General features: G+C 40.9%; 1 protein-coding gene across 1 annotated transcript in view; it reads right to left on the bottom strand.

Annotated features, from left to right (window-relative positions):
* The window catches only part of LOC124169525 (trithorax group protein osa), a 106135-nt gene extending 91289 nt beyond the window's left edge, over positions 1-14846 (bottom strand). Inside the window, exon 1 of the mRNA XM_046548158.1 lies at positions 14583-14846. Coding sequence (XP_046404114.1) covers positions 14583-14846 — 264 coding nt within the window. The remainder of the gene's footprint in view (positions 1-14582) is intronic.
* Positions 14847-15200: the final 354 nt, after the last annotated feature.

The following is a 15200-nucleotide window of genomic DNA, read 5'->3' as shown; positions in this document are numbered from 1 at the left end:
TCCGTTGTTGGTCATGCTCTTGTGAGCGATTCCTTTCTCGATGAAAATTAGGCGGCACCTTTTGCGCTTTTCAGTTACAAAAGATGACTAGATGTACGAGGAATATTTTTTCGTTAGGTTGAGAGCAATAGAGGAATTAGTACTTTATATGGCCGAAGACCTTCCCACACAAGACACATTCACACGATAACGATCGATTTCTCCGCTTTCCAAATAGAAAATAATTCCGCGGGATCACGTAACACAAAATCGATTACCACGGTGGGATAAAAAGGAGTAATACACGTAAAATTCATCAAGCCAAATATCTCAAATCGACTGCTGCTTGGATTCAAAACAGAAATAAGAGAAGTTAAAATTTAGTTTATTTCTAAGGGAAAAGATGGCATGCACATTGCTTTAGCGGTAACAGTTTGTTAATTGTGCGCTAAGAAACGGAATTTCGGCTCATTTTTCTGTTTGCCGCACGGATGCTTCGCATTCACGCCATTGGACCAACTAGACAGATTAAGATATCTGCATGGATGTGTAACCAGGTCGACTCCGGTACCGATTATTAAAATACCAGAAATAAAGCACAAAATGTGAAGAAAATTACTTTTAGCTAGTCTTTTTAAATAAAAGTGACTGGCATGAAAACCGAAAGATAGCTGCCCCCCACAATAATCACTTAAGTTACACAATCCGTATTACCAATGACCGCTAAATTGAAGATATTAGTCTGTTAAATGTAACGGTAGTCGTGTAATTATAAATAGCCGACCTGGGATATTCGTGGACATTAAGAAAGGCAAAGCGAAAGTTTCTAGAGGCATATAGAGTCAGTGACCATAAGAGACATTATTTGACGATTAATCAAAATCTTGAGAAATTTCTGCGATTGTCAGTAAGTCCACAAGAGCAAGCATAAAAATGCCAATGTTAAATAACATCTTTCAAACGAATCAATTCACTAAAATTGTGAGGTGGGAGAATAATCCCAGCTCGAAAGACTAAGAAACTCCCGGGAAACATCATCAATTTAGCGGATACTTAAATCAAGCAACAGTTTGGGGACCGAGAATACACTAGAGGTACAAAAAATGAAAGCATCAACGTCGTTTTAAATTATCAATCGGAAAACATAAAGTATTATGGCGAGACTCGATGTTAATTCGGATAAAACACATAGCGACATTAAGCAGAGGACATCAAGCAGAGGAAGGATACACGCAAATTTCCTCAATTTTTCACTTCATGTCGATACACAATTGTAAACGCTACACTTGATGAAATAATCTTAAAATGGGTTTCGGAAGTCCACTGCCATTTTGCTGTGCTGCGGAAGTTACAAGTGCATTTCATCATGAAGATTAGCACATTGAAACGAAAGGTAGTTGGTACTTTTCCACAATAATTTGATGCGTACGACGCTTTTCGAGAGCGATCATCTGGTACACTAATACTTTAGTCCATACATAGTGTTGTACCAAATGATTGCTCCGTGAGCCGAAACGCGTCGCGCCCATTAAATTATTGATGAACTACCTTTCACATCAATACGTCGAACTTTTACTATATCACGCCTGAATCAGTTAAGTGTACCGTGAAGATTAAAAACTTGCACAATTATCGCCTGAAACGATTGAAAAAATAATTTTGTCCCTTAGGATCGAGATGGGCGGCGAGGTGCTACCGGCCGGGCCAAAAATCTTCCGAGGTTTGAGTGGTAAGGTAAAGCCTCAACAAGCCGCGCCGGGCCCAGTTCGGAGAGAGGAGTTAAATGATCGAAGACGACGAATGAAACTGCGTCCAGGACGGACTGGACAGGGAGTACGTGGGAGAGGCGAGGACTGCTCATCACGTGGGATGGCCCGATAACCGATTGAAAGCCCGGTGGAAGGGTGGCGAGGGAGGAGGGGGGGTTAATTGGGGGGGAGAGGGTGGTGGTGTTGTTGTGCGATGAATGGGCAAAGGGGTGGCGGCCCGTAGAACGTGTGTGTGTGTGAAAAGTGGGGGAGGGACGTCGAGGGACTTGAGGCAGGTTGGCGCCGAGGTCGTAAAACTGGGGTGGGAGGGGGCGTGGGGCGCGTGTTTATTTTCCCCAGAGGATAAGGGCACAAGTTCCGCAGAAAGAGAGTGGGGTGGGGGGAGGGTTGACGAGCACAGCGCAAAGGAAAGAGAAAAGGAGGCGATGCACACGCGACGGGGGATCGAACTCGAAGACCACGAATGTACGCTCGCCTTCCTCGGAGGGCTTCCGCATATTTAATATTTATTCCGCACAGAGTAAGGAGGACGAGAGAAGACTTGAGGGCGTTCGAGAAGTGGGTGCGGAGAATAACGACGAAGCTGAAGCGGACGGATAGCAAGAGTGACGAAGAAGTGCTGGATATGGTGGGTGAGGAGAGGCAGCTTCATGATGAGATACAGAGGAGACAGAAGGTATGGACGGAGTGAGTATTCAGCGGGGAAGGGATGTTGAAAACAGTGTTGGAGGGTAGAATACTGGGTAGGAAGAGAAGACAATACGATTTTTAGCTAGAATAAAAGAGGGTAGGACTTATTTTGAATTGTAGAGAGAAGTGCACGAAGGGAGGGAAGACTGCCGGAATGCTTCGTGAAGCTCCATATAAACCTACCTTAATCGGTAGAATACTTTAATGAAATAGCAAGGCGTCACTTTGGAGTATGCTCCAGCGTGCAGGGCCCTCACGAAGTCGGACTGATATCTGATATCGATAGAGTAGAGCGCAGGGCGGCCTGATTCGTGATGAGTTGTTACGATAAAAAGTGCAGCGTCTCCAATATGTTAGGAGAGTTAGGGTGGGAACCTTTACGACAGCGTGGAGTACAATATAGGCTAAGTACACTTTAAAAATTCGGAGAAGAGTCTTTCTCAGATGATCTGAAACATATCCTTCGTTTAATGTCGCACATTTGACGTGATCACGTAGATGATGGTACTGTAGACGTGATCACGAGAATTAAGGTAACGGACTGCAAAACAGAAAAAATAACTGTTAACTATAAATATTAAGGATAGATACGGTGTCTCGATTAATATATTTAATGGCGACACTCGCTAGGACGACTATTAGCATGCTTTATTTTCCATTGTTTTCGCCGTGTAGGTAGGTGTAGATTGGAGGGATAGGCGACTGATTCGTAATCTGTATATGGCCCACACTACGCAAGTGAGGGTAGCGGACGGAGAATCTGGGTGGGCAAGCATGGGCCAAGGAGTGAGGCAAGGCTGTCCTCTATCGCCGCTACTCTTTAATGTGTACGCTGAAGAGATGGTGAGGGAAGCGTGGGATGAGTTAGAAGCAAGAGTAAAAGTGGGAGGAATGATTTTCAAATCAGTGAGATTCGCGGATGATCAGGCGTTGATTAGCCAGTCAGCGAGGGGACTGCAGGCTTTAGTGGATGCTTTATACGAGCGTTGTGAGGAATATGGGGTGAGGATTAATCACAAGGAAACCAAGGTTATACAGTTTTGTGAAGCATCACGAGCGAGGAATGTGAGACTTAAGAAAAAGGTGGGTGGTGAAAAACTTGAGCAGGTAGAGCAGTTCAACTATTTAGTCAGTACGTCAGAGGAAAACGGATACAGTATTAAGGAAATCAGGAAGAGAATTGCATTAGCTAAGGAGGCTTTCATGAACAGGAAGGAGGGTGCTTCTGATAGGTTCGCTATGCAAGAATTTAAAGAAAAGGTTAGTGAAGAGTCTGATGTGGAGTGTAGCACTTCACGGAACAGAAACGTGGACACTTAGGAAGGAGGACGAGAGAAGATTCGAGTTATTCGAGATGTGGGTGTGGCGAAGAATAGAGAAGGTGAAGTGGACGGAGAGGAGGAGGAACAACGAAGCGCTGGACATGGTGGGTGAGGAGATGCAACTTTTACATGAGATACGGAGGAGACAGAAGGTGTGGATGGAGCGATTACTTAGTGGGAAGGGGATGTTAAAAACAGTGTTAGAGGGTAGAATGTTTGGTAGACGAGGGAGAGGAAGGAAAAGAATAGGACTTTTAGATAGAATGAAAGGTAGTAGGTTTTATTGTGCACTGAAGAGGGAAGTGCATGATGTACGGGGAGGCTCCCGGAATTCTTCTTAAGCACTCCTTGGTAGTGATGGGTCGGTCATGAACGATCGAATCATGTGACCAGGGTCATCTCCGAGATTGATCGGTGAACGGAATCATTTAGATGACCGAGAGGGTCATTTCCTCACGTCGTTCGTTCGTGACCGTGGACGTTCTCCATCAGTCGCGATCGTCGGTCATTCATGATTGTTCTAGACGCAGGTCATTCGTGATCGTGGTCGTTCTCCGTCAATCGCTAGCCTTTAGGTCATTCGTGATTGTTCATTGCATAGGTCGTTCTCAAACACAGTCCAATCGCTATCATTCTTCGAAGATGTCGCGGTTGATGATCGTCACTCGCGACCTGAATTGACCGTTTTTGACTGCTCTTTCACTCGTGGTGATGAATGGCATGGTATTGCAATCACTTTTAGGGGCAATGTTCGTAATAATTGTAAAGTTTTCTATAATCGACATTTCAGGGTACCTATGGCCTTCATATCTCAGGAATATGCCGAAAATCTTGAAAGAGCTCATTTATCTCTCATGCCTTTCAATCAGTTCCATTATTTATATTGCCTTTCCATAATAAAATATTGATCACTAACCCCATGCCCCACGAATGATTGGAAATTATCATTGATTCTGTATCTTGAAAAACAATAAAAGGAGTGTAATAAACAACATTTAAGGCACATTCTGTATTTGCAAATGTTTTGGAAGTAATTAAGATAAAAATTAACTAGTTTCTGGTTTTAACAAATGAAAAAACTTTATAGATTAATGATAATAATAACAACTCATCTCTCGTTTAACAAGCTACATAGATATTGCCCTTAAGTAGAGAGCGATCAGCGGGTCATGACTGACAACAGGGTAGTGATTGCCCCCTCGGTCGTGATTGCCCACTCGGTCGTGATTGCCGTCCACTTTCCACAATCATGACCCATTCAATCATGGGGGCCGATTGTGTAACTTTACGTTCGAACGTAACGATCCGGTTCCCGTGGAATTTTGATCAACAACTCGAAAACAATTGAAGGAGCGATTGTGTAACTTTACGTTCGAAAGTATTCCGGCTCTCGATCGAAAGCATCTCTTCGTCAACACATCACTTGACGATAAGGCTATCGAATCGTTCGCAGGTGAGGTTTGGGATGGAATTTAAATGTTTATTACCTTTCATGGCCACGTTGTTTGTCCTTTTTTTGGGATTAAGTGAATTATGCAATCAATTATATTCATAAAACGCAGTGTTATGTTGTTGATTACGTGAATTTGTAGTGAATTGACATAAATAATTGCAATTTGTGCGTATTAGTTCACTATGGTATAAAGATGAGCAAGTTTACATTTGCTTCGCTGTGTAATGTGTGTGCAATTGAAATGAAATTAACTCATGTGGAATTAAGTGAATTATACATTCTATTTTTAATTTATATATCATTGTGTTATGTTTTTAATAACGTGAATAAGTAGTGAAATTACATCGATAAATACAATTTGTACGTGTTAGTTTACTATACGATACAAAGATGAGGACGTTTACAATTGCTTCGCTATGTAATGTGTGTGCAATTCAATTGAAATTATCCTTTTTTATGCTTGATTTAAACGTGGTTCCACTATAGTATATTAGGTAAATTATAGTTGTGATATAATAAATTGCCAAAATTATATTCTCTACGAGGTTTAATTTAATTCGGATCATCGGGCGGTTATTGACAAGTAAATGATTTAATTTATGTATTCAAATAGTTTATTTTAACTTCTCAATGACGTCGTAAATTAAGTTGAATTTATAAGGTTTATGTACTTCAATTAATGTCTCTGATGCGATATGGTTTCCTCAAAAAGGGTAAATTTTTGAAGTGATATTCGGGTGTTTGAGACGAGAAGAGATATCAAAGATGACTCTGCATATTTGCTTTTTCTTTCAAGTAATAGGTGAAAGGTTTGTGATGATGAGAATGTTTTTTATTGAGAATATTAACGTACTTATTTATTTCATGAGTTACGTGCTTTTTTAACTGTTTACCTTACGACTATTATTAAGACGTCGTACTAATTCACACTCGTCAGTTTTTATTTCTTGCAAATATTCAATATTCTGCGGCATTGCTCCTTACAGACACACAAAGGCGAAGACGAGAGCCTATCAATATCGAATATCCGCTCATATATTTCCTCTAAATGAATTAAGTCAATTACAAATGATACAAGTTATTATTTAGCGAATTGCAAAAGTAACGAAATGGAGACTTACCGCGGCATTTCTAAATAGTCAGCGATATCTGAGTAAAAACTACTTATCCCAAATATCAGTTACGCTCCAACGGAAAGGAAGGTATTTAATACTGAATTGAGAAAGATTGATTTATACGCAAAGTTAAATTCTTTCAATAATATAAACTTAATTGGCCGATTGTCTCTGAAACCAATATTGTTTACTTAGTTTCGCTTTTCAAAACAAACACAGCCACTCTCGGCCTTACTGCGCATGCGCTCAAGGAAAACAATCGCGAAACTTATTCCCAATTCCAAGTAAATATGACAACGTCGTAACTTTCGATTGCTTGTTGACGATCGTCCATACACAATCGCACTTACAGCTAACGTTCGAATACCGGGAACTCAATCGAGAGTGAACGGATCTCTAACGATCGAAAGGTAGCCAAGTTACACAATCGGCCCCATGACCTCCCGTTCATGACAGAGTCACTCAAATGAATGGTCACCGTGATTGGGATCACGAGAATGACCGACTAAGTCCATCACTACTCCTTGGAAACCTACCTTAATCGGTAGAATACTTTAATAATAATTCGCCGTGTATGGGCTTTCTATAACAGTTACTAACAGTTGGCGAATTTTGCCAGTGCATGAATTTGCACGTCATTTTTATTTGCATGCCTTATTTTCTATGGCCTCGTGGTGGTGGTGTGGGGGTCCTCTTGCATTCCGCATGCTGGTGATTGATCACCCCCTACCAAGCACCGAAAATGTGGCTAGCAGTGTTTTATGGTGATGTAGATGTTGAATACTGCATTTAAAGTAAATTCAAATTAGCATCTTAGAGGTGGCTCGCAGAGTATTATGAAGATGTAGAGGGTTAGATGAGTTCAGGGTATGCTCTGCTTAAAAATCCATTAGATTGACTTTTGAAGACATCGAAAAGTTATGGTAAAGGGTCGGTATATTGCAGAAAATACCCTAGGCATCATATGTGTAGTACATTACAAGTTGTATCTCATCTTACGGTCAGCTGTTATAATATTATTATTACGCACATAATATTTTTTTTTCTCAAGGTAAGTATTGTGTATTTTGGTTGTGTGCGTTATCATTTCCGCAATTTATGAAATTTGAAGTTAGCCTAAACACAGGTTTATTGCTTTATAGGCTTCCTTATTTCCTTGAATGGATGTAATGTGTAAAAAATATGTATGCATGGAAGAATAAATTATTAGTATTATTTCCAAGTTCTCCATCGTAGTCTCTAGTCCTATACAAAAGAATTTTTGGAGTCATATTACAAACGGAGCAGAATTGCTGACCACAGGAATACAGTGATATCAAGACATTTTAAAGGTAACAGAAGATTCTTCAGCTGATTTACTCAGAAATTAAATGAATTTATCTACTAAATATTGTCGAAATATTCTCGTGTTCTCAATAAATCAATGAAAACTTATTTTTGCTGACGCAATCACCTGATGTAAGCAAAACTCTTAATACTCGTTTATTGTTATCGTCATCACATTATATCCGAAAGGTTATGACCGTGGATTCTTCGACACGATTACCTCGAAATGAAGGCTTTAAACGACGGATCTAAAAACAGAAAAATGGGTTTCTTTCGAACTCTATCGTAATTAACAGTTTAAAATATTGTGAAAGAGCCCATTTGTACTTAGGGAAGATCTGGATGGATTATATTTGGTTTTAGATATTGGAGATGAAATACGATGTGAATGGAGTCGTCCGGTAAAAATTTATACAAATACAGAACGGCTGCTGCTGATGGAAAATATGAATGTTTCTATGCAAGCGATTTTCATCAACATAAGATTTCCATTTTACGGAAATTAATCAAATTTCCTCATAGGATTGTGAGGTGTCTATTTTTCCAAAAGAGAAGGTTAGGGTCTTTCAGATTAGTCCGTAGAGAGCATTACACTAAAGTTCAATTGATACTAATGCGACTTACCTACTTTGAATAGCCTACATAAAGGAAGATAACGACATATTTTAAATTAAATTAATACTTTAATTAATGGATAATAGAGCGTTTCTTCTTTATTACCTGCAGGAACAATCACATCCCTAAATACCCAAAAACTACTTACATTTTATCATATTATTAGATAGCCGTAATTCTGGTACTGTACTAAAACAGGGTTTACATTACAACCAATTTTAGACGTAAGAAAGTGAGGGCAGGAATATCAACTATGGTAGATGTGGAAACTGAGACACTATTACCATAGAGTAAGTATATAGTATACTTACTCTATGCTATTACACTTTTTAACATTTTAATTTCAGTGTCTCACGGATAGAAAATGAAAATGGAGTCACCCGTGACTCATTCGTACGAGGTATGCCGAGAAAGTTAAGTTCCGCTGACTAACTGCGAAGCGGTAGCGTTACCAATGCAACATCGTGAATCTGTGTCATTTGCCCTAATTCATTAGAAAGTGGCATGGGCCATTTTGAGCCAGCTGAACGAAGTGTCAATTTAGCAGAGGGTGTTTATAACGTTCAGACGAAGGAGAAGCCAAAAGAAATCCCTGGGATGAGTTATATGTGTCGAAACATCGGCGACTTAAGAAGACCTACAAGACGAAAGCACAATGAGTGATTAACTGATAAGTGGTGGGATTCAACAGTGACAGAGGGCGTAAATTTTACTTGGGTACATATGGCCATCCATCACTGAAAGCATTACTGAACTTCGATGCTATTCACGTATATTTTCCGAATAGTAAAATTTCCTTCCCTTGCAGTTCAAATTTCCTCATTATTTTCTTTGCCTTCCATGCTCTCTTCTACATCAGTTCCCTTTGAGATTGAATCCATACCCGAGAGATGCAAGTCACCCGTTCTCGCATAGTCTCGTTTTCGTAATCAATTCCACAATACATCAATGTGAACACATCTGTCATAACGCGGAGACAGTTTAGCGATACGGCAATTGGCATCCGACAAACGAAAAAAACCCAAGCAATCAAAAATAAGAACACAACGAACTCCTTCCTCAGAAAGAATAATGGATGGTGTGATACTTTTTCCTTTTTTCTTCCAAGCGATTCCATAGAAAAAATTGAGAGGAGGAAAATAGCACTCTAAGCTCACGAGTTAGCAAAAAATGAAAAACGATTTTCACCTTACGAATAATCAGAGTTAAAACAAGGAAAGGATAAAATTCAAGTGGAAACGTTTTGTGATCCTTAGGTTAAAGATTTTGTACGAAATAACTGCTTACTACCCATCGGCATACCTTCACGGGTTTACTCGCATAAAAGGAGCGAAAACTTCAAAGGAAACAATTTATGACTTGTACGGGATTTGCAACGGGAACCCCTACACTTACTCCGGTAGCTCTAAGCACTCAATCCTTTAATTAAATAATCGTTACTAGCATTATGAAAACACTAAGACCAGAGAATATATTCCAGAACAACCTCAAGTCTTGATCCTGACTCAAACGCGACTCGGTAGCTAAGTCGGTATTAAGAGTCCTAAAGATCGCTCACGCAATACTCCACAGTTGATAAGTTGAGTTCCAATTCAAATTGAGTCGACAAGTTTCAAGATGTCCGCCGACGTCTCCGCAAGTTTTGGAAATGAAATGCCTCTCTCATAAAAATACTTGCACGCGACCTATTGTACTCAAGTGATGCTAGTTTTCTATGAGCACGAGACCGTGAGGCATAAGAGTTTAGGAAAATGTACTATTTGTTAAATTTCACCAAAAACACTCGCTCGAGTGAGTTGAGGCGCAGTTGACTTCGAAAATACGACCTCAAACTCAACTTGAGACTGAGATACGAACCACGGAGGCAGTGTGTAAGGACTCAAGATTCCGTCAATTTCTGAAATACGGCTCCAGGTCTCAGTAAAAACAAAAGCAGTATTATGTGTTTGGGGCCCATCATCTTGAAGCTGAGATAAATATGTGAAAAAGAAGAATGACCAGCCAAGTAGGCAGCGAAATATTCGATGTGCAGCAGCTGCAAGCCTAAAACGGTGACGAGAGAGCAACTCGGTTAGAATTGAAAGTGACAATGCGCGGGGATTCTCGGTTTAAAAAACTGGATTCCCAGCCAAGTGAGCGCGTCCGTTCTTCCCTGAGGCGACTGAGTGCACGCACACATCACATCCCTCGAAAGAGACGACAAGGAACAACAGCTGACGCAACGAAATCGCGAGGCTAAATGACGACCGGCTAGTTGAAAGATCAAAAGCGAATGGTTGAGGAGGTAGCTCCGAGTACATTCATGTCACTTACATGAAAATGACAAAATATACTATCCAAATTGTGTGTCACTGACTGACGGCCGTAAAATAAAGGCTTTCCGAACTACTTTTTCCGGAAATTGTGTTGCATAATCAAAATTTTTGCGAAGGTGATACTTGTCAAAATATACGAAAAATGTAAATGGAACCCTGGGTGTTCTGGAATCACGCAATTAGCCCGAACTTTGGTGGGATGCGGATTGCATCCACTGGTAATTTGCTGTGAATTCGCACACATCGAAAAACAATACATTTCGTTAAATTAGCTGTTTGCATGGTGCTAGAATTTACAGACATTGTATGATTTCACTAAAACGGCACTAAGTTTCATGGATTAATCTGGATAGGCATTTGTTTGCGAAAGCCGCCGGAGTTTTCGAAAAGAATTAACTTTACGTCAAAAAGTGAATTCAATTAGTCAAACGTGACACATTTTTTGTCTATCATGTAGTGCGTACGTACCTAACGCATGCTTGTGATTGGTCATCCCCTATGAAACACCCCAGAGGTGCCTAGCAGGGTATTTCGTAGAGGTTGACAAGAATGGCAGTCAACATGGCTGTTCGGCGACTCCAAGCAAATGTTGAACTTAAATGACACTAATAAATGAAGTCCGTATTTTGATGGAAAATCGATATAAGTTAAAGAGTGTATAGACCTAAAACGTACTTTTGATCTAAAAACTGATAGTTTTTCTTTAACCTGAGTCCAATCTTCGATAGAAATAAATTTTCACTCGAAAGGAATCAACTCACCGCCACACGTCAACAAATGCTATTGATAGAATCAGCTGTCTCCCTAGACACGGAAAGGTCGGAGAGGGGTTAGATCATATGGCTTCGGAGTTTTTCCATCTTGGCCGCATGCTTATAAAGCCAACATCCACTCGCACCCATCCTAACTCTAGGTAGGAAACAAAAACACGTACAGGAACATGATACCAGATAGTTTTGAAGCGGTGGCGTGTCAAAGTTCCCAATTCGCTGTACGAGATGGAATTAAGTCACGAACAGTACCGCACCATCATTTTCTATAACTTTCGACGAAGCCTCACTCAGCAAGAATGCGCTACTGAACTTTTTGTCGTTTTTGGCGAAGAAGCACCATCAAAGACAACCGTTTATCGCTGGTATGCAGAGTTTCAGCGACGACGCTCTAGCTTCAGAGACGAACCGCGAGAATGGCGACCAAAAACCGCCGTCGCTCAAGAAAAAGTGGATGATGTGCATAACATGATTGGGGAAGATCGTCATGTTACATACCGTGAGATTCAGGTATCATTGGACATCTCAGGGACCTCAGTTCAAAAGATCTTACACGAAGAGTTGGGTGTTAAAAATAGCTTTTCCGCTGGATACCGCACCTCCTCACAGAAGAACAGAAAGCAGCTCGAGTCAAATGGTGTCCAAATACTCTACAACGATTCAACTCAGGAGCATCAAAGCACGCTCACACCATCGTTAATGGATATGAATTATGGATCTATAGCTACGAGGCTGTATCAAATCGCCAATCTTCAGTATGTGTCTTCCAGCGTGAGCTCAAACCGACAAAAGTTGTTCGCTCTCGCAGCGTTTCCAAGAAAATGGTCGCATCGTTCGTAGCCAAATCAGGGCATGTAGCTCTTGAAGATCAAAGAACAGTTAATGCTTAATGGTAAACGATCATTTGCTTGCCGGAAGTGATAACCGAGCTTCGGAAAGATAACCCCAATTGACGCTTTACGTTCCATCATGAAAATGCAAGCTCACACACCGATCGAGTCACAAATTCGTTTTTGGAACGGTAAAACGTAGAAATTCTTGATCTTCCTCCATACAGCCCGGACTCAAGCCCGAATGATTTTTTCACATTCCCCAAAATCAAGAATATGCTACGAGATGCTTCCATCAACCGCTTCCAAACGTCTGAAGAAGCGGTTGATGCCTACAAATGGAATCGGAAATGGAATAAATGTTATAATGACTGGTTCCATCGAATGCATAAGTGCATTGACTATTGTGGAGAGTACTTCGAAAAACAATATAAAAAATGCGTTACTGTGATTCTAATAGTTTTCTTCATTCCTGACACTTAAAAGGCTACCCACTTAGTACTTTTCACACGGCTTTATAAGTACACCGATCGATTTCAACGACTTATTGTAAGCGTCATTATCACTGGGATAGAGGGGATAGCCAAATGAGCAATTGTAAAAACACAAGAGATTTAAAGTGTCATTCTTTCCTCGTACTTCCAAGGATAGCAATGGTATCTCGATTTTAAAAAATGACGCCACTAGCTAGGACGACTCATAGCGTGTTTATATTTCTCCAGTGAATAATTCTTACATGGGTTTACATTAGGAATTACTGACAGTGGCAAGTTTTGCTTTTTCATGAATGTGGACGTCTTTTTTGAAATTGTGCGCAATATTTCATGAACGTGAGGTGAGCATGTCTTACAAGCTGGTGATTGATCACCCTCTGAAAAACACCCCAGATGACTCGCAGGGTATAAAGCAGATGTAGATGTTTCATTTGCCACGTACTGTTTACGTTCATAATTTCCACCAAGTATCGCCTTCATCCATTCATTCAAAATACTACACTGTTTCAAGCGAACAGAATTTCTTTGAAAGTTAACTTCCTAGAGAAGGAAAACCTTAGCGGCCAATCAAAATCAAGAAGAGCAATTATTATTTAATAGGATTAAAAAATTCTGCGCCATCCGAAAAAATACATCGAAATTTAAATCAACATCACGGAATATACTTCCCAACCCCTTATCCTTTCGATTACTGTCCCCCTTTTATTGCCCATTACGAGTACGGCCTCGGGGAATTAATGTATTTCGACAGTTTAACGGCCGTATTTATTACACGTTCACCAGACTAAACGAAGCATTTTGATGCTCACACTAGACGATTTTACTTGAAAACTATGTGAAATCTTCGAAACTCGTTAACAACCCTAAGACTGTCTTGACACAGTTCTCCATTCCGTTCTCCTATCCGCTAGCCTTTTCAAAGACACATTCACTTTTACATCCTTTATACCATGTCTTATGTAACAAATTCGGGGCCGTCCCTTACCCTTCTTCCCTTCAACCTGTTCTTCAACAATTATTTTAATCAAGCCATAATGCCTCTCAATGTGGCCAACTAATTGTAAGTTGTCCCGTCTACTCCTAACAGTTTTTAAAAAGACTTATGCTTTCTACCACTCTTCTTAGATCTTCCTCATCGCATACTTATCTTCATCATTCTTCGGTAACACCACATTCCGAATCCTTCCGCTCTTGATTTCTCAGCACCTGTTCCCTCATTTCTATACTCGTATTTCCAGCCGTAAGTACATACTTCTTTCCGTAGAAATTCCTTCTTGCCTGAGTTATTCCACTGACTATTTCTGTGTTGCTTCGCCCATCGTTGGTAATTCGGCTCCCTAGGTGACACAACCTATTCAAGCTTTTCCTAGTTTTTTGTTATGTTGTGTCCTAGCCTCCTCTCTTTTGCTGAATACTAATATGTTAGTCTTATTTTTGCTTATTTATAGATGATATCTGGCTATAATCCTTCCCATATTTATCCAAGTATTCTTCGAATCATTCTCTGTCTCGGCTCTGACTGCGATGTCATCAGCAAATCGCAGGATACTAATTCTTCCTCCGTGGATGTAGGCACCTGCAGCCTTCTCCTCGATATCATTGCTGGCTTCCTCAATGCAAACATTAAAAATTACGGGTGACAGTGCGCACCCTCGTCTCACTCCTTTTCCTATTCTCTTAATGCATTCTTCTTTTCGCGGAAAGCTCTCCTCGCCGTTGCAAGTTTATCCGTTTTAAATCCGAAATGGCGAGTGTTCGTGCGGTGGAGGGAGGGTGTGGGGGAGGGAAAAAAAAGAGCACTCCCCTTTCCACCTCCTCCCTCCCTCCCGCCCCCAACCCCACCCACTCCCGCATTCTTCCGATTCATTCGCTCCCCCCTCCCTTTCTTCCCCCCACCACACTACCCCCGTCCCTTCTTCTTGATGAGGCAGGTCATGGTCCTCTCTCTCTCTGTGTCGGGGGCCCATGAACCACCACCACTCTCTGCCCCGCACACATTCACACGGGGGTGGAGTGGCGAAGGACGCAGCCACCCACCTTGCCTCCTCCCAGCCCCTGTCGTAGTAGTAGTAGTAGTCGTAGTGAGTAGCAGCAGCAGCCAACGAAAGACGAGAGAGGTGGCTGGCAGAGGAGGCGAGTGAAATATGAGCCAGGGAGAGTTCATCCATGTATTTAAAGACCCGCACGAATCGGAGACTTAGGCCGCCAGGGGGAGAATTTGCGGCATCCTTTAACTCATGCACAAATCGATTATTGAGATAATCTTCCGCTTTTATATTAATAACAACTAGTTCATTTTGTACGTTTAATTATTGTGGTAGAAAGACCAAATGGATAAGATTAGGGAAATAGACTACAAAACTGACAGATTTAAGGCGTCGTTTTCTCCGCGAACAATAAGGGACCACAATACCTGCCATGGTTTAACTCTAGGATACCATGACTCGGACTAAGTAAAATAGGCTCCGAATGTGTAGTAAATACATTTTTATCCTTTTAAATACTAACTATCTGGATGGATT

Source organism: Ischnura elegans, chromosome 12 (genome assembly GCF_921293095.1).
Source record: "Ischnura elegans chromosome 12, ioIscEleg1.1, whole genome shotgun sequence".
Classification (NCBI taxonomy): Eukaryota; Metazoa; Arthropoda; class Insecta; order Odonata; family Coenagrionidae; genus Ischnura; species Ischnura elegans.
Note: the sequence above shows the minus strand (reverse complement) of the source record. Positions and strands in the feature narration are given on the sequence as shown.